At 40.8% G+C, this 21,121-nt stretch overlaps 1 protein-coding gene across 1 annotated transcript in view; it reads left to right on the forward strand.

Annotated features, from left to right (window-relative positions):
* usta (uronyl 2-sulfotransferase a) overlaps positions 1-21,121 on the forward strand; it is an 86,300-nt gene that overhangs the window by 27,070 nt on the left and 38,109 nt on the right. Inside the window, exon 2 of the mRNA XM_047388049.1 lies at positions 20,038-20,081. Within this exon, the coding sequence (XP_047244005.1) occupies positions 20,038-20,081 (44 nt within the window). The remainder of the gene's footprint in view (positions 1-20,037; positions 20,082-21,121) is intronic.

Consider the following 21,121-nt stretch of genomic DNA (forward strand, 5'->3'; position numbering starts at 1 on the left):
ATCTAAAACACTAATTGAACTTGGTCCAGGCTCAGGACCAAGGCATCTGTGTTGAAAATAAATATTTACATGAGAGAGTTTTCTGTTTTTTCACAGCATGTTAAGCTCCAAGCAGAGCTTTCTTTCACTGGTAAATGTCAATGTCATTGGAGAAAACTCCCACATTAAAATACCTTTTATTAACAGAATATTTTGTTGTTGGTGATGTATGGCAATCTAGCCATAATTTAATATCAGGCTGTAAACCGTTCTTTGCTAATAAAATACCACACCACACTTATTAGTTGTGTCTCTAAAAACAGGATAACCCAAATTACACTCACCGACCACTTTATTAGGTACACAAGTCCAACTGCTCGTTAACGCAAATTTCTAATCAGCCAATCACATGGCAGCACCTCAATGCATTTAGGCATGTAGACATGGTTCAAGACGATCTGCTGCAGCTCAAACCAAGCATCAGAATGGGGAAGATTTAAGTGACTTTGAACATGGCATAGTTGTTGGTGCCAGACGGGCTGGTCTGAGTATTTCAGAAACTGCTGATCTACTGGGATTTTCACGCACTACCATCTCTAGGGTTTACAGAGAATGGTCCAAAACAAAGAAAATATCCAGTGAGTGGCAGTTCTGTGGGCGCAAATGCCTTGTTGATGCCAGAGGTCAGAGGAGAATGGCCAGACTGGTTCAAGCTGATAGAAAGGCAACAGCAACTCAAATAACCATTCGTTACAACCAAGGCATGCAGAAGAGCATCTCTGAACGCACAACACGTCGAACCTTGAGGTGGATGGGCTACAGCAGCAGAAGACCACACCGGGTGCCACCCTGTCAGCTAAGAACAGGAAACTGAGGCTACAATTTGCACAGGCTCAGCAAAATTGGACAATAGAAGATTGGAAAAATGTTGCCTGGTCTGATGAGTCTCGATTTCTGCTGCAACATTCGGATGCTAGGGTCAGAATTTGGCTTTAACAACATGAAAGAATGGATCCGGCTGGTTCAGGCTGCTGCTGGTGGTGGTGGTGGTGTAATGGTGTGGGGGATATTTGCTTGGCACACTTTGGGCCCCTTAGTACCAATTGAGCATCGTGTCAACATCACAGCCTTCCTGAGTATTGTTGCTGACCATGTCCATCCCTTTATGACCACAGTGTACCCATCTTCTGATGGTTCCTTCCAGCAGGATAATGTGCCATGTCATAAAGCATGAATGATCTCAGACTGTTTTCTTGAACATGACAATGAGTTCACTGTACTCAAATGGCCTCCACAGTCACCAGATCTCAATCCAATAGAGCAACTTTGGGATGTGGTAGAACGTGAGATTCGCATCATAGATGCATCTGTCTGATGCTATCATGTCAATATGGACCAAACTCTGAGGAATGTTTCCAGTGCCTTTTTGAATCTATGCCACAAAGGATTAAGGCAGTTCTGAAGGCAAAAGGGGGTCCATTCCGGTACTAGCATGGTGTACCTAATAAAGTGGCTGGTGAGTGTATATTTTTAGCCAGAAATGTACTGTTAAAACAGATGACAGTTAATTCAGTGTACTCTCTTGCCATCTTTGTCCCGGGTTACTCGTGAAACTCACACTCACACGGAAACTATTTTAAAGGTTTCATATATTCTAAATATATAATGATTCTTTTGTCCAAAGGATATCGATGAGGTTGTATGTTTCCTCAGATGTGAGATCAAACACTACTTGAAAGACAAACGGTACCTCTGTGTTTTGAAGCCCAAGGGATAGACAGATTTGCCCAAAAATCAGTGTGCCTCCTTCGTCAGCAATGTCTGTCCACCTCTCTGTGTTTAGTCTCCATGTCAACCAGCTGCTGTTTTACCTGATGGGTTGTGGTGGTCCCACCAGTTGGGCACATGCAGGATACATACTTGATACTAGGTATTTGCATATACTGTTACAAAATACAAATGTTTAGGCAAAATCACATCATGTATTTTAGTTTTACTTTAGAGCAGTTAGAATTACCAAAATTCTTATTATTATTAGTTTTTTTTTGCAATATTCAAGATCAATGAGAAAGAAATATTTTTCTATTTTCATACTCAAAAGTTTACATACATTTCCGAAGTGTTTGGCAGAATTGTCTATTTAACTGCAAACCTTGCGTCAAACAGCCTGGGCATCCTTTCACAGACTTTTTAATAGTTTGCAGGAATTTTGGCCCATTCCTTTTGACAGAACTGGTGGAGTCAAGTTTGTATGCTGTCTTGTTTATACACTGCTCATCAACTCTGCCCACAAGTTTTCCTATGGAACTAATATCAGGACTTGCGATGGCCACTCCAAAATATTGACTTTGACTTTTTGGTGGCTTTCTGCTTTGGATGCATTGCACCAGCTACTGATAAAACATGTGTTCACCTTATAATTAACTGGATTTTCATTTTGAACAGAATAATAAAATCATGTAAAGCTTTGTAAAGCCAGCTATTTTGTACACTAACCTAAATGTTAATTTCTAAAGCTCCTCTTTGAATAATAGATTTTACTTATTTAAATTTCTACCCATCTTGTCAAGAATAAGCTGACCAAGCATTCAGTTTACCAGAATTCACGTTATATCCACTGATTTGTGCATTGTCTGTCTCATTTCTGTCACACTATTTATAGAAAAAATATTTATGCTACCCTTCTCGGTAGTTCAAGGATGTTGTTTTACTAATTTTATTGAACAAAAGAATCAATCCTGGTTTTTGTTAAAAAAATGCTTTCTTTCACGTTTTTGTATATTCAGATGTCCTGCATCAGTGTAGCATTGATTTATTTCACTGTGCCTCTCTACATTCAGTGTCATTAGCTGCTTCTTTGCCTCTTCATGCTTTCCAAATGACTGCTGAGGTCATGTAGATATGTTTACTTAGTCAAGTGTAAAATGTACTAAGACGTATTAAGATAGATCAATTTGAGGACAATATAGTTGTCATGACAATTTTGTTAAACTGAACAGTAAGCAACGTGATGTTTCTCAGCTGCTTTTGGGGACTTTCTCAGATAACCAAAGGACTGTTGTCCTTTTTATCATAGTTAAGCAAATGCACATCCTTATCCTAGGGTGATTTATACTACTCACACAGTGTTGCATATTAAAATCAAACAACTATTCTCACAGCTAATTTAATTTTCACTTAAGTGTGCAGTTTCTGAGAAGTCCTTTTTATTCAAACAGTGTGCGCTAGCAGTGCTAATAAAAGATGTTCTTGTTAAGCCCTTCAGAGTTTACATTGACCAATAAGATGCACAACAGTGCACGTCGGTGCCTGCTCCCACACATCAAACTAATATTGCTTTGTCAATTTGTAGAAATTTAAAATCTTATCTCCTTCCAATTACACGCATTCAAGCCAGCCTGGCTCTATTACCAAATTGAAGATGTTTTATTTGAGACTATCAGAGATACCTCAGTGCTGTATCATGTCAGATGAAGCATTATCCATAGGTGAAAAGCCAATAAACCTTTGATCCATTTTACTCATTCAAGCTAATCTGACTCTGTTACCACCTCAGAGACAGTTGTGGCAGTTCAGGCAAAACACATATCAGTGTGAGTTCACACTAAAGGCTAGAAGAAGTAAAAATTGAAAAACATTTAGGCTTTTATTGTATCCATTTAAGACCCTCCAGCTTAATTACCTCAATAAAAAGAAGTGTGGTTGTTCAGACTCAACAGGTGTCTCAGTGCCGCCTCAATGTAGGCTAACACACAGTAACGTGGAATAGTTTAATCAACTGGTAGAAAGGTTAAAACGCATATCTTTTACATTTCACAAATTTGAAACCAATCTGGCCCTATTTACGATCCAGGGACATTTGCTGCAGTTCAGACCATACAGAGGCATCTCAGTGCTATATCAGTGTGTGCTCACACTGTGCAATGCCTAATCAGCTGTTAAAAAATATTCATCAATTGTCCACATTTAAACCATTCTGGATTTATTGCCAACTTAGAGACATTTGTGACAGTTTAACCTTGACCCCGTTTTTCATATTTGTGTCCTTGCATATTCAGATTTAGAGCACAGCAGCATATATTTTAAATAAGGTAAGAAAAAGTCAAAAATTCTCTTCAGCCATTTAAAATCATAATAATTCTTACTTAGATTATTTAATTCGGAAGATCATTAGGTGCTTTCCTTTTATCACCAAGGCACTGGAAACTATTAAACTGTTCTGCTGTCTTTTTTTTACTTGTCTAGCGGCTTTGCAGCCAAGAAAATCAACACTCCCTTTGCTGGGTCATCAGTTTAGTGGCACATACTTGTTATACAGTATGTATGGTGACTACTGGTGTCCACTAATGACATGCTGAAAGTCATGTTGACGTTTCCCAAGCCCGACACATCTGGCTGCCTGTGTGTGTAAGTTCTTGCTACTACATCTCAGTGGCCAAAATTTTAGGGGAGCATCAAATCCTCAAATTACTCTTCTTACCAGGTTTTAGTGCTCAGGCACCTGCAATAACATATCACTGGCAAGACCTTTATTTATGTTGCAGAGATATGTGAACATTGTTTATTCTTTAGTGACTGGAGGGTGATGTAGAGCAGGGCATACTGGGGTGTTGCCCCTGACTCTCAACCAGACACCCTTCTATAATTAAGTCAATGGGTTGAGCTATGTGTCTTAATGGTGGGCCACTCCCACACACCAAATCAAAGGGCTTTGTGACCACACACACATATTACATAAACACACACACACAAAGAGAAAATTGTCTTGTGTATGTAGCCCATGCAGCCTAACTGTGTTTGTGTATGCTGTCTGTTGTGGTAAAAATGTTTAGTGAGGACTGTAACCATGCACATGTGTCTGAGTCTAAATGGGAGTGATTTATACAGATGCATTGGCCAGGAACGGCGGGCTTCTGGACTTTAGTGCAAACTGTCACATGATCCTTCCATGCATTTCTAAAATAAATGTACTAGAGGCTTGAGGTAAGCATATCCCCCTTTTCATCAGATCTTCATCTTTCTTTGTGGTATTAATTGTAGCAGGATGTGGATATAGATGAGAGAGCTTAGTTTTCAAAACCAACCTGTAATCTGGTTTTACATGCTTATTGAACATTCCATGAAAGCATGTCTGTAAGTTTCCATCTTCACTTTGACTTCTGCTCTGTATGCAGAGCTAAGGCTCTTCAGCTTCAACCCATTTTGCCGATTCTTTTGGCCCTCCTCTCAAGAGCCATTCCTGTGTGGTTCTCCGCTCCCACCTCTGCCTATTCTTGGATGTGTGCTTTCCGAAACCATACTTGGGCTGTTTTACAAAGCAAATGAAATGGTCTATGCTTTAAATACATGTTTATGAAATTCCCAAACTTGCTGTTACATTCCTTCAAAGATGCAGAATGTAAGGAAATGTTCCAGGGTGATTGGGGCAGAAAAAGTGGACTATTTCTTTACCAAACTGTTTCATGAAACATTTGCTATATTTTTGCAGCGTTGACACAACATAGACAATGAATTGCATTGTACTTGAACTGATTTATCATTGCTGGTTTGTAATTTGACCAAAATGCAGAGTAAACCAGAGGTGAAAAATATTTTATGAAAAACAGAATTACAGAATCACACTGGAGGAACAGGCCTTGGAAAACAATAGAGAACAACTGGCATAACTAAGAAGGAAACATCAGGTAGAACCAGAAACCAGCAGTGAGCAATAAGAAGTCAAGGGGTTAAATACCGAGGTAGGGCTGGATGATGACAAAGAAACCAGATTAGCTAATTGGAGAAATTGAGAAACCAATGAGACATAATGAAAGCAGAGAAGCTGAGGGAAATAGACCAATTAACATTAGTGGAGCAGAACACAAGGGAACAAAGTTCAAACCTAAGCACAAAGGAATTAACTAATAAGGCAAAATAATATTGAACACTGAATATGGCAAGAACAGAAAATACATAAATAAACAAGGAGATGGTGAAAACACAAAACCATAATCTAACACCCAACGATCATAACAGGATTATATTCATCAGATTTGTGTTTCTCTGAACTGCTTGTCTAGCAAAGTTGACATTTGCTGAGAAATAGTGCTATAAAAATAAAATGAATGAGTATTCAGTATCAGTATTTGTTGCTTTATTGAAAGTCTTTTTCCAGACTGCATATACAAAACAATCAAAATCTTTTAAAAATCTTTTGACTATGTAACCTAAACTACAAACTATTATTACCACACTTTGCACTATGCAACTTATATTATTTTGTTCCAGCAACAATTTAACTGAGGAGCTCAATCTCTTTTTTTTGCATGTTTAGAGGCGAATGAGATACTAAGCTCATATTACCACCACTCACAGCTGACAGGCCACTTGCTGAAATTACTGAGGATGTCAGGAGGGTATTTCATGGTGTGAACCCCAGAACCATTCCAGAATTGTGTCCAAGCTTCCCAGTTTGGGTGTCGGCTGTTACACTTGTAGATGGATCAAAGACTTTGTAACTGACCGGTCACACTCAGTCAGGTTGGGGTTTCCATCACTCCTTAGCCCTGAATCTCAACACTGGAGCCACCCAGGGTTGTGTACTGAGTCCTATGTTGTACACCTATAACTGCACATTTGTCCATGACAGGAACATCTTTATAAAGGTTGCAAGTGACATCACTGTGATTGACTTAATTAACAACAAAGGCGAGTCTGCTTACACAGATGAAGTTCAAAAACCATGCACTTAGTGCTCTGTCAACAACCTGACCCTCAACTCCACCAAAACAAAGGACCTTATGGTCGACTTCAGGAGGAAGAGGGAAGAACTTGTCCCTCTACATATTAGAGAGCATGTGGTGAAGAGGATCAGCACTTTCAAATTACTTGGGACACACATCTCTCAGGACCTCACATGGACTGTTACCTTAAATGCTCTTTTTAAAAAAGCACAACAACAAATGTACTTTTTGAGGACAATATGAAAAGTTAATATGTCCCAGAAGCTGCTGCTCTCTTTTTATAAATGTTCTGTTGAAATCATCATCACTCACGATCTCTTAGTGTAGTTTAAAAGTTGCACCTCAACTGACAGGAAGGCACTTGAGAGAGTATTTAGTCAGCCCAGGACATTATGAAGACACCACCCCCCACACTATTTGACCTTTATGACATCAGATGCCTGCATCTTGCAAAAATAATTATACAAGACTGTTCTAATCCAGGACATGATTGTCATAGTTTTATGAACCGATTTGACCCACATTCAGAAAATGCTCAGGAGAAACAGCAACGTTTGTAACAATTTTTATTTTACACAGGATTACTGGATGCTCTGGTACACAGCGGGGCTGATTAGCAGTAAGATGAAGTGCTGCAATAGTAGACGCCCACACCCTTTTACACCGGCACATGTGGTGTTGGATGGAGGTGACAGCAATGTCACGTTCGTCCGCTGCAAATAACGGAGGCCTATAGCCAATGGAGGCTTCAAATGGGGAGACACCGGTAACAGACGCAACCTGGGAGTTAATGGCATATTCAATCCATGGCAAATGTTTACTCCAGTCTAACGGGTTAGAAGAGGTCACACACCTAAGAGAGGACTCAAGCTGTTGCTTAAGCCTCTCTACTTGTCCGTTAAACTGGGGGTGGTGACCTGAAGTCAGGGACCCCTTAGCTCTGAGGATGTCTAGAGGAATGCCATGCAACCTGAAAACGTGCTTAACTAGCAATAGTGCAGTTTGGAAAGCCGAGGGAAGTCTTCTCAATGGGATCAGGTGACAGGCCTTAGAAAAACAATCTATAACAGTCATAATAAGGGATATGCCGCCTGAAACTGGCAACCCAGACACAAAGTCCAGAACTATGTGTGACCAGGGACGCTTAGGGACACACAGAGGTTGGAGCAGGCCCGAAGGAGGTTGTGTCAGGATGTGACATTTTGGACTTTGTTTTGGGTTTTTGGGTTTTGTTTACTTTAGCTAGAGGTTTCTCGTTTTTGGTTTGTATTCATGTTTGGTTATTGTTTTCCTGACTGTTCTGCTTTCCTTCTCCCTCCCAGTGTGTTCTCTGGCCCTTGTTCCCTTAGTGTGGCTTCCCTATTTACTTAGAATGGTTTCTTTATTATTATTATAGTTTTCTGGTCCCTTGGGTTTGTTTACTGTTTGTCTTGTCTGGCTCCTCATCTGGTTCACCTGCCCCTCTGTCTTGCTGCATACCTGTTCCACACCTGTGTCTGTTTTCCCTGATTATCTGCCCTATTGTTTCTTGTCCACCTTCGTCTGTATTTAAGTTTGTCTTTGTCCTTTGTTCCCCGCGGTGTCGTAGTCTAATTTGGCTTGTCCTAAGTTAGTCTGTCTGTTCCTACTTTTTGTGGTATCCTGCGATCCAAAAATCAGGATTGTTTTGATCAACTGGATCTCTGTCAAACTTGCAATGGAAATTGTATGTTTGCTCACATCATTAAAGAAGAATCATCTCACCAACCATCTCTGCTCGTCCTGCATCTCTGGTCCACCGTTAAAATGGAAACCTTGACAGGTTGATTGCTGTACTTATTTCTGGCACAGACAGTGCAGGCCATTATCCAGTCCTTTATATCCCGGTGTAAAGTGTGCCACCAGAAGCGTCTCCTAATTAAGGCAATAGTTCGACTTACACCGGGGTGAGCAGAAAACTTGGCAGTGTGGAACCATTGAATTAACCCTTACTGCAGTTGGTACATAGGTTAGGTTGGCGGGACCCGTTCCAGGGTCCTGCTCGGTGCACTGGGCCTGGGCTACCAGGTTCTCAATCTCCCAAGACACCCCTCCAATTGTCCAATGGGGTGGAACTATGGGTTCGGGCTTCTTCTCTGAGTCATCAGGAGAGTGCTGTCTAGAAAGGGTGTCTGGCTTAATGTTCTTGGCACCCGGTCTAAAAGAAATGGATAAGTTGAAGCGCAAAAAAAAAAAAGAGACCAACGTGCCTGCCTAGAATTTAACCTTTTAGCAGACTGTAAGTATGCTAAATTTCTATGGTCTGTCCAAACTAGAATGGGGTGCGTAGGACCCTCTAGCCAATGTCTCCACTCTTCTAAGGCTAGTTTAATTGCTAGAAGTTCTCTGTCCCCAACATCATAGTTCCGTTCAGTTACTCAGACGACGCGAGAAAAACCCGCATGGATGGAGCTTGCCGTCATTGCTGGACTGCTGCGAGAGCACTGCCCCCACCCCTGTATCAGAAGCGTCGACCTCCAGCACAAACTGAATGGATCCGGGTGGACCAGGATGGGTATTCGAGCGAACTTTTCCTTGAGCGCGTGGAAGGCCTGGTCAGCTGCAGGGGTCCAGTTAAAGCAGACCTTGGTGGAGGTTAATGCAGTGAGAGCCGACACCATCTGGCTGTAGTTGCGGATGAACCTCCGGTAAATCTGGTGAACCCCAGGAACCTCTGCAGTTGTTTCCGGGAATCAGGAATCAGCCACTCCAAAACCGCCCTCACTTTCTCGGGGTCCGTAAGCATCTGTCCACCCTCGAGGATGAAACCCAGGAAGGGCAATGAAGACTTGTGAAACTCGCACTTCTCAGCCTTTACAAATAGATGATTCTCTAAAAGTCTCTGTAAAACCAAGCGGACATGTTGTTGGTGCTTCTCCAAGTTGCAAGGGTAAATCAGGATTTCATCTACATAAACAAAAACAAAAATGTTCGGAAAGTCTCTTAAGTGCCAGGTTCACAAGGGCCTGGAATACTGCAGGAGCATTGCAGAGTCCAAAAGGCATTACCAGATATTCGGACTGTCCGAGTGGGGTCTTAAAAGCGGTCTTGCACTCATCCCCCTGGCGGATCCTGACTAAATGATATGCATTCCTAAGGTCCAGTTTAGTAAAAACAGTAGCTTCACAAACCGGCTTAAAAGCCGAAGTAAGAAGTGGTAGTGGATACTTGTTCTTAATGGTAATGTGATTAAGACCCCTGTAATCAATACAGGGTTGTAGCGACCCATCCTTCTTACTGACAAAGAAAAAGCCTGCTCCTTGTGGTGAAGAAGGACAGATTAGCCGTGCTGCGAGCAACTCATTAATGTAATTTTCCATCGATTGTTGCTCAAGCTTAGAAATAGGGTATAACCTACTCGTGTTATGATTCTGGCACGTCTGCTCTACCCTGTCTCCCTGGCTGCAATCAGCAGATTAGATGCACCTGGTGGCTGCTGCTGTGCAGTGCAATCTGTGGCATGCCATACACCTGTGTCTTCCCTGATATATACCGACACTGACAAGCAGACGGTGCCAGATTTTTGAAAGCCATTCGTGTGAGTAGATATCCAGCGTTCCTTCCTGTCTGATCATTGTTCTTAACCTTGCCTTGCCTTTTGGATTTATGCCTCTGCCTGCTCCCTGTCGGACTATTTGGATTTTGGTTGTCGATCTTGTTTCCTGCATCTGGTTTATGCCTCTGCTTGCCCCTTGCCTGATGCCTCTTGTTCCGATCGTTGACCCTGTTTCTGTCCTTGGATTATTGAGCCAGCCTAGCCCTCGGATTATTCAGCCTGGAGTCACTTCTTACCTGTGCTGTGGAGATCACCGCCTGCCGCCCACTGAGGTTTCCCCTCTGGGTTTCAAGTTCCACTCAAGACAAAAGCAGGTTAGTGGCTTTTCTGATCCCTGCAAAATCTGGATAGAATACAAGTCACTAATCCCTCTTTCTGCCTCAGTGATTCCTGGAAGCTGTGAGGAGTGTTACCTGTGTGACGTTTTCCTGTGGCTGAATAAACCTTTTAAACTTTCTGTACTGTGTCTGGCTGAATCTTGGGTCCGCCTTTTTCTGATTCATAGCAACTCGAGGGTAATGTTGCCCCGGGAAGCAAATCTATGGCGCAATCTTACGGCCGGTGTGGCGGTAACGACAGTGCCTTGGCTTTATTAAACACCTGCCTCAGGTGGTGATACTTTCTGGGGACCTGGGACAGGTCAGGAAAATCGCCCACTTCAGCGGCTGGAGGAACAGGGGGTAACACGACCACCGATCTGAGGCAGGAGGTGTGGCACTTGGTGGACCAGGACTCTGTCCTTCACTCAATCCAATTGATGTGGGGATTGTGTGTACACAGCCAGGGGAAGCCTAACACTAAGGCATGCGTGGCAACACAAAAAAAGAAATCTCCTCCCGGTGATTAACTAAGAGGAGCAGTACCAGAGGCTTAGTGTAGTGGGTGATCCGTTGGAGTCTCTTTCCATCTAAAGAGGAAACCGGGTGGGGTGGCGAGGGGCACAGTCTCAATCTTGGCAGTTTCTACTAAACCTGAATCTATAAGGTTCACTCCTAGAATCAATTAGAGCGGACAAGTTCTGTGTAAACTGGTTAAACGATAGCATAGCCGATAAACAAAATCTGGGAGCAGAAAGGGAGCAACTCCGGTCTGACGGTATACTCCCAGCTACCGGCGTACCGACCCATTTGGCCGAGAAGGGCAGGTGGGACAGTCAGCGACCAAATGTTCAGGGGAGCCACAGTAAAAACACTTTCTAGATTGGCGACGTCTCTCCCTCTCTAAGCTGGAGAGGCAGGCTTGGCCAATTTGCATGGGTTCGGGACCCTGTATAGGTGACTCTAAAGGTGGAGATCTTGGAGCTAGTGGTGGGGAACAGGCAGACTGGGCTTTGACATAACTGTATTCATACTTTGATCTCTTTCTCTCTCTTAGGCGACTATCCAGTCAAATAGCTAAAGCTATAAACTCCTCTAAGGGCTCTGGCTCATTAACCAAAACAAGTTAATCCTTTAACGGCTCACCTAGAGCATGAAAAAAGGCAGACTTCAAAGCGCGGCCATCCCAGCCTGACGCTGCTGCCAAAATACGAAAATCAATAGCGAACTCAGAAAGTGGTTTATTCTGCTGCTTTAAAGCTGCCAGAAGCAGCCACATCAGAGTCTAAGGAGAAGTTACGTCTAAACTCCTTCTCAAACTCAGAGAAGGAGCAACCAAACTGAGAACAATTAGGGACTCTGCCCAACGTAATGCCTTCCCTGACAAGAGGCCAATAATATAAGAGATCTTAGAGTTGTCATGGAGAAAGGAATGAGGAGAGCGGTCAAACACTAGATTACATTGCAGTGAAAAACCCCTGCAATTCCCCGCCTCACTGGAACACTTGTCAGGGCAGGGGGAAGTGACATCATGGGCATAAGGAAGTCGCAGTGACTCCGTGCTCACAGCAGCGCCCTCTACGGGCGGGGTGGTGGACCTGTTGAAGGAGTGTTGTAGCAGAAATTTGTTCAAGCTGGATATCGGACAGACTTTCTTGTTCGGCTAAGGAACGAATGGATGAATCATGAGCCTGGATAAGGTGAGTGTGATCGGAAATGATTCCCCTGAGTGCCTCTGCTGGGTCTGGTTGGCTCGAGTGTTCTGTCATAGTTTTATGAACCGATTTGACCCACATGCAGAAAATGCTCAGGAGAAACAGGAAAGTTTGTAACGGTTTTTATTTTACACAGGATTACTGGGTGCTCTGGTACACAGTGGGGCTGTAAGAAGGAAACATACAGTAATGTTTTAATTATGAATCTGAGAATATTATTTAATATTAATATTTTAATATTTTATCAAATAAAATTACGGTCTGTTAAGGGTTGTCCTGTGAATACCAGCCCAGTAAGGCGATGGTATTAGGACAAAATAGAAAGGTGTGAGACGAGCTCTGGCATTATTGAACAGCATAAACTCTGCACATATATGGAATGAATTCACACAATTTCTTAAAATACAAGAATTTATTAACAAAAATAAGTCAACTCAAAGTCAAACATATTTCAATCAACAAACTCTTTACTATGCTAAAACAATCCAACTAAACTACCAAGCAGAATTAAAGAATAATGAAGACTAATGGGCTATGTACAATATAAACAAGTTGATTAAAGATGATTGGAAATCATGACCAAAAAGAGTGATGCAACATTACCATGCAATGTTTATGTTTGAGAACCAAGGACTATCTTGAAGAATCTGGAAGTGAAGTTAAGTTAGTCTTGGTACTAACTTAGGCAATAATCAGCAAACGTTTAGACAACCCTTCACAATGTAAGATCAGATAAAATATTATTTTAATAAAATAATGTTTTAAATAATGATCTGCTGAATAAAACCAACCTTCTGGATGACCATTTCTCACCGGGGTCTAATTAGCTGCCTTTAGTTATTGAAATAATATTTGAAGAAATATTATTAAAGGGGTATTCATTTTGTCTCAGGGTTACCAAAGCTGATGACCAAGGAATGTAATAATGATATGAATGTATTGTCCTGTATTTTCTCATTGAACAATGTAGAAAGGTATGAGTTAGTCAGAGTTTAGTCCTGCCCAGGCTAACCTCTATCCTGCCCAGTCATAGGTTTTGAGGAACACAGAGACAGATTTGTTTTGTTCTGCTTCGCCACGGATCACTGATTGTTCAGCAAAGGACAGAATGGTCCCAGTAGCTTCAAAGACTGCGATTCATCTCACCCTTTGAACCTAGGGGGGAATGTTGGACCACTTGTTTGCTGAGTATTGGACTACCTGCACGTTGTTGGACATCACTGTGCCTCTCCAATGGCATCGGCCATTTTGTATCCAGGACAGCCCGCTACTACATATCCCGTCGAGCACTGCGACTGATATGACGAGCGTCCGAAGTCTGACGTCACAAGACGCTATATAGGAAGGCCTCCGTTTTGAACACCCCGCCTTCAGCTGGAGACCGGATCAGCAATTGAAGCGCATCACTTCTGCAGAAGGGTCCCTTGCGGATTTCAGTTATTCTCTCTCGTTGAATAACGAACAATTCCTAACTGAGGTTTCTGGACTAGGAAGGCCAGAAATTTCACTTTGCCGATCGAAGACGTGAGCTTAACACGTAACTAAGAACACGGAGTTTCGCGGAGTCGAACCGCTACCGTGCTTCATCCCAAGTCGACTTTGATGGTCAGATCATATTTTTCCTTTTCACCAAGAAGGCCAGAAGACGAAGACTGACCGCTTTTCCTGAAGTTAATTGTGGACGCACAATTAACTAACCCCTTTCCACCTTTCCTCTCGCTTGACCCCCCGCTCAGAAGGAAGACGACTTCAAAGTAAAACCTATCTTTTACTTTTATTTCTTTATTAGAAGGCCTGTGCAGGGTCAGAGGTTGTAGAGCGATGAGAATCGCTAGTTAGAATCTAATGTGTTCTGAATGGTATGTGCATGTAACTCTGTTTATTGAAACTTTGATGTACTGTATTGATGTCTGAAGCCGCTGTGCTCCTAGCTCTGTGCGTGTTTTGTGAAGTAGTGAACACCTGAGAAGTGCGCTGTAAGACTGGACTGTTAAAATAACCTCATGGTGAAATCCCCATTTTCCTTTGTCTCCAACCTCACTGTTTCGCTAGCTTGCCGCCAAAAGTGTATAACTCTTTGTGTGCTAAGGAGTTGGGGGTTTTATGATTGAGCACAACTGAGTTACAGTCGGAGCTGCGCCCCACCTCCACTCACCACCAGACCCCTTTTTCATATTCTCATTCCTTCTTTTTGCCATAACTGCTGGTTGATTTAATACACACCCACTGCTGTTTGCTTTATTTTGCTTAGTTAGATGTGCTACCCCTGTTATGTAGAACTTTGCATGTTGAGTATGTGAAGATTAATAAATATTCACATAGATAAAGAGAAAGCGTTTTGTGTTCATTGTGTGCAAACGTGATTCGTCAGTCAAGATAAGGTTAAACGTTCCCCATGTTTCGGCAGAAACGGTCGATTAAACAGTGACATCTCCGGTAATAGTTATTAATTGTTACGGAGTATTTAACGGTTGTAATTGTCAGAGCCGTTGAGCCACAATTACAACACCAGAAACATCTCTGGTCTCGATTCATAAATGAGGATTTTGGTTAAGAAATTGATTTTGTCAAATTATGATTTTTAATTATAATTATTGATCAAGATTAATAAATCAATAATCGTAACTCCCAACAGTAAGTAGGGGTAGTAGCTTGGAATGAAATAATGAATGAGTAAATTCTTACTAGGCTGGGTGAGTACTCCGCCAGGAGGATAGAGATTTGGACTGACCAGGGTGAGAACCCCGTGCGGTAAGTTTGAAAGCACCAAGAACACGTAGTGGACAACAACGCCTGGTAGAACGGAGCCAGAGTCGGCTTGCTTGAGAGCGGTGGAGGGTGGACAGGTTCTGCGGGATCGGTATGTGGCAGGAATCACCTGGCGGCAGCCAGCAGGGTTAGCCCAGTAGATCAGTAACAGCGAGGCACCAGAAAAGCTCAGGTTCTTCAGTAGTCCGAGACAAGGTGAGCTTAGGGAAGTAGTCCGTCGGTCCAGCCTGGGTAACATCCAGGTAGTCACCGATCTAGCGCACATGTAAACAAAGACAGGTTAGCAAAAAGTCAAGACTAGAGATACTTAATGATTCTTAATAAATACACCAGAGCTCATCAACGAAGATGGAAAACACCTGTCACCTCCACCAGGACTCCAGCACTTTCAAAAGACCAAGTACACATATAAACACAAAACCCGTGTTGCCCACCACGACAATGATTTGTTCGAGTTGCTGCAATATACCTGCAACTATGCATACCTGAGATGGCACACTGAACTGTGTATATTTTCATGTATAGTATTTTTAAACTTTTTAAATTTTCTTGTATTTTATTTTCATTGAGTGATAATGTTTTTTGATGAGCAACAGGAAAAGCATTAATTTTCATTGTGCACAGGTACAGTCAAAATAAAGCCTATCAATTCAAATGTTTATATGCTCATGTGTTTGTTTGGTTTTTAATCTTTTATATTTTTATAATAAAGTACTCAGTTCTTCACATAATAATTAATTATCTGAAGCCTATGGATCTTGTGACCCAGTAATCCAATTTACTTATTAGCTACATACCAATGCATGGTCACACTCGAGTTAGTTTCTCTGTCAATCTCCTAATCACTCACACACACACACACACACACACACTCACACACCCCGAGAGACACACACAAAATACAAATAAAAAAAGTCTTATTTAAAACAAGTCATGTCTTTTTTAACTTATTTGTTATTTTGTTTGAAATATTCATGAATTTGGTATCATTGAAGCCTGAAAAAAATAAAATATCCTTATAGCCACATAATGATGCTAGGAATCGGCATGCCCTAGCCTGCCACCTGGCCCACAAGGCACATGATCTTGACATCCCTCCCTGCAAGGGAAGGAACAGGCTTTCACTTTGCTTTTCTGTCCAAACCCAGGGATCCGAGTTTCGATCAACAGGTGCTTGCCAACAACCTTTTTTATGTTGTTTTTGGTCTCTTTTGAAAAAAGTATTTTATCAGATTAAACAAATGTTTAACAAAATAAAATAATGCAGCTAAAAAAATCTAATAAGTTAAAAGAGTGGTAGGGTGGTCAAGTCATTAAGAAACTATAACTAAGTTGTTTTAATGCCAAAACGGCGGACACAAAAGCAACTTTTTCAATAAAAACCTGTTGTTGAGATGTAAATTTTGAATTAAATGTTTATTCCAGCAGCTGGATAGACTACTCATTGTCTGGAGTCTATGTTTTCTATGAATTCAAATCAGAAAGACAACACTTTTTATTCACTGGGGTGCTGCTTTGGAGATCGATAAATGGAATTTCCTCCTGGACTTGGCATGGATGAAAAAACATTATACAGAAACTACCTGAAGTTTGGATCAGATAAAACAATTATTTTTCTCAAATTATTTTATTTTAAAGATGTATATTTAGTTATTATTATGGATATTTTGATTTTTGTTTAACTCTGTTTTTAAAAACTCATCTAGATGCATGGACTATATCATTCACCAATATGCCAAGAGATTTCTAAGTTCTCCTGTAAGGGCAACAGCCTGTAATGTCTGCAGTTGTCCTGTATGCATTACCACAGTACAGTAGTGATGCCTTTGATGGTATTATGATGTTGTTATTTCCTAATAAAGTGGAAAATGTCTATTTAACTCTTACCCTGGTCTTCCTGACTCCTAATGTCACAGGACAGTGGAGTCAGTGAGTACAGGACACTGTACAGTGGCTATTGCAGAAACCAGGTTATGTGGGTATTGGGGGTGGAGGGCAGCTGTCAGCTTTTACAAGCCTCGTGCCCTGGAAAAAATTAGCTCCAATTCTCTATCCAAAACGCTAATGAGAAGCACACAGAGGAGGAAAGGGAGGGGGGGTTAGATAAAGGTCGTGGTCACGGCTGTTTGGATGTTGGGGGATGTGATGGATCACAGAGGAAGGAACAGAGACGTCTGCCTCTCGGCATCCTTACACTGCCGTGACCTGAAATGCCTCTGAGAAGTCTTGCAAACACATCCATCACTCTGCATTCCTAAGGAGGACTAAGTAAAACCACATAAATAGAGGCGGAGCAACACATGGATAGACTCTAAAGGATGAGCATAGCACAGCTGTGATAGCGTTTGTAGATAAAGAATCAGATGATTTAATGAGGCATGGCTCACACAGGAAACTATAAGTTATAAAAAGCCACGTGTGACTGGTTGAGAGAGCGTGAAATATCAAGGCTGATGGAGAGTTTGAGTAATTACTTAAACCTTGCACACAGGTTTCTAAACACATACTTAAAGTCATAGTCTTACAGCACAGGCAGATAATAAACAACTTTTAATCAGCTCCAACAGAGAAACTGAGCAGAAAATAAATCAGTTTGTGTTTTATGCTGTTTCTCTTATTAATCTCATCTGTGCTCTGGATCAAATCTCAGAGACACACAGCGGGACTGTTGGCTTATGTGAGTTTTATTTTTCTTGTTTATTTTACCTTTGCTCTATCAAATCATTCTCCATCTGTTATATTTACAACCTAAATGTGTTACACATGACCACGGCTACCGCACCTCTGTGTTTTATACAACAGCCAAAGAAGAGGCCGCTGTCTGAAGCCCGGCACTTGATTCCAGACTAGTTTTAAAGGCTGACCGTAGATGCTCAGGGTGGGAACAAAACTGAATGAGCTCCATTGTTGGCTATGTTAAAAAGTGACAACTTTCTCCACAATATTTTCACATTAATTGCAAAAGAATCATATGCTTTATTCTTTGTTTGGCAGTGAGAGAAGATGGACTGCTAATGCAACAGCTGCTGGGTACAATTGTTGGTTTGAAAGGGATGTTGTGTGCAGTTTTTTGCAGCACTGCTTTCTGAAGTCTACTGGACACTGATTACTGACCATATAAGTTTTTTACGTTTATGTCAGTCAAAAGTAGGCTCTTTTCATTCACAAAGATTGAATCAGTTAATTGTAAAATGCCCTTTGAAAACACTGTCATCTTTCTGCTATTGGATTGTGAATTTGCACTTAGTTTCCTCAAATTCTCACCCCTTCTACTTTACTGCAAATAAATATGTTACTTTACTTACGTGATGTTGAGTATTTGTGTGGCTGTCAGGTGCTTAATGAAGTGGTGGCATGTCTGTGTTTGCCATTTTATTTCCAATTGCCAGTTGGGATGTGTTCATAGGTTTATGACCCTCAACAGAAATACATTTGTATAGTAAATGGTTGGATGGGAGGGAAGACTTTGGGTGTTTTATAATTTTATTTAGTTTTAAAAGCAGACTTTGTGTTGGATTCTGTCTAAAGGTGCACATAATTTCAAAATTATTGTTAAACATGATGATTTGGATTGCCATTAATCAACATTTTACTAAAAGTTATTTTTTTCTTTTCCATCATCACCATCACCCCACAGCTCTCCCTGAGTTTTAGCACCCCCTTTACTAGGATCTGTTTCAAGCACAAACAATAGAGAAAGACCATCCAACTATTCAAATGCATCACTGGCAGAATTTGGATACATGCCAATATAAATATTGCACCTAAGCAGACCTTTGCAACTGCAATATTGCACAGACTGGAACTGCAATGACAGCTGCAATTTAATGTATTTTGCAGCACTGTTTTTGTTACTATTCTGATAAAATCATGTATATCCAAAACATATTTAATGACATGGCGAATACGCTAAAGTTATGTTAGATTATTGACAATGAATTTGTTAGATTAAATTTTAAAAAAAAGTCTAAGTAAATCTTGTTGTTTTCTAAGAAAAGTGAACTCAGAGCATCACTGTGCATGTCAACTAAAGCTAATTGGAGTCATGAGTTTGCAAGTCTGGAGTCCAATTAGAAAATACTGATTAGAATAGTAAGTTTGAGCTATTTTTATTTAAACACTCATAATTTTGAGCTTGTCCTGAAGTATTTGTTTTCTAAGGCTGCATTCCGTCATTAAAAATCGGCTGCAACATAGAGTCTCTGCAGAGTCTCAGACTTGAGACTATGTACTTGATGCACCTCGAGGGTGCATCAAGTACATAGTCTGCTCCCTAATATCCATCCTGGAGCTGGTGAGTTTCCAGAGTGTTTTGAGCAAGCAGTACTCTTTTAAGAAAGCTTCCTCACCTATATCTTCTCATGCAGCTAATGAGCTGATAAAATCGCTGATCTATTGTAAAGAATAAAGATTAAACAAATGGTGGAAGTGTTGAAACCTCCCATTCACATACAAAAACAATGCAGATTGCATTCTAGTGTAATGGCGGTAGCATTGTGGTATAATAGCCATGAGAGCTGCATGGAAAAACCTTTTTAGCAAGCACTGAGAGCCAAGTGGCATCACTATCGGCTTCAAACTGAAATCAGTTATCAAATTTGCCAGATGCAGTATTAATTTTTTAGTGGACAATCCTCTCCCTAAATGTTATAATTAACTTCTCACATTTGTCTATTGGTCAAGAATCTGCTTTTAGTACAGCTAAAAATGCATCTGCAAACCTTAATGAACACAAAACATTTCTTCCTGCGACACGTTTTTTTTTAAGACATTAATTTACTATACATATGTTTTTGCTTTGATTTGATTGTTAGCTTTTTAGACTATTCTTGCATGTGTAGAGGCCTATACAGTTGTACGGCATGCATAATTGAAAGTTTCTTTTTAAAGTTGTTGTTATTTATGCGTTATGTATATTATAAAACATTCTATCATGCATGCTTATTTTTGTTTTCTTGCAGGGGAATCTACATATCTGAATGACCACGGACCCCCTGCTCAGAGAGTGAGTCCTTATCTAGTCTGGGCACTTTTTATCTCTTGATCTTTTTTCCCAAATTTTCTGTCTCTGATGTGTTACCCTTCAGTTGAAGCCAGTTAAGTCAAAGGAGGTTAGGGGTTAGGTTTGTGCGAAAGAGTTGCATGCAAACTCTGCAAATACCAGCAGGACCTGCCTTCGGAGCTACAGTAATGCTTTGAATGCACTCACACACAAACACTGAGGGAGAGCTGACACAGGGGCCTTGTATCCATCCAGCTGCATGTCTGCAGGACTATCTTTCCTCTGAGCTCCCTCTTTCTCTCTTTGCCAACTGCTTTCTCCCTCTATTTGACCCTTGTTTATTGACAGCATCTTTAATCAGCCACTCCATTTTTACCTCATTTCATTCCAGTGTAATCTCTTTCTTTTACTCCCTTCTTGATGTTTATTTGGACTTCTATGAGGTTTTTTCACAGCAGTTTGGGGGGTTGTTATGTTGAATATTATTAACTGAGGACAATAATGAGGTTTTGTTTATTTTAGATCACATCTGTGTTTCATTTTTCAGTAATGTGTATAAAAACGTGCTTCATTCAGACAAACCAAGCAACCACATCACTGGCTTCATACAGCCACATTCACCTAGTAAGGTGACTTATATTACACAAACTGTGACTGGAACCTGGTGAAGATGTTCATTCAGTTCATCTTTTATTATTCAAAACAAGCCATTTTTAATTTAATTTTGTTTATTTTATTTGCTGAAGAGGGACATTGTGCATTAATGAACATTTTGAACCACACAAATAATTACAGCCAAGAATCCTTTCTTTTGTTTGCCCCCTGCCACATGGTACTGGCTGAATGACCTAAAATTAATGAAGTAAAAAAAGACAAACAAACAATGGTAGAAAGCAAAATAAAATACATCATATAGGAAACAGAGTATATACAAAATTTCAGATTAGTTATTAGACTCCATAAATAAACATAAAATACACAATATCACAATTTTATATTGTAACCAAGCATTCCATAAAAAACACAATCATACAAAATTACAC

The sequence above is a fragment of the Girardinichthys multiradiatus genome, chromosome 15 (genome assembly GCF_021462225.1).
Source record: "Girardinichthys multiradiatus isolate DD_20200921_A chromosome 15, DD_fGirMul_XY1, whole genome shotgun sequence".
In the NCBI taxonomy this organism is placed as follows: domain Eukaryota; kingdom Metazoa; phylum Chordata; class Actinopteri; order Cyprinodontiformes; family Goodeidae; genus Girardinichthys; species Girardinichthys multiradiatus.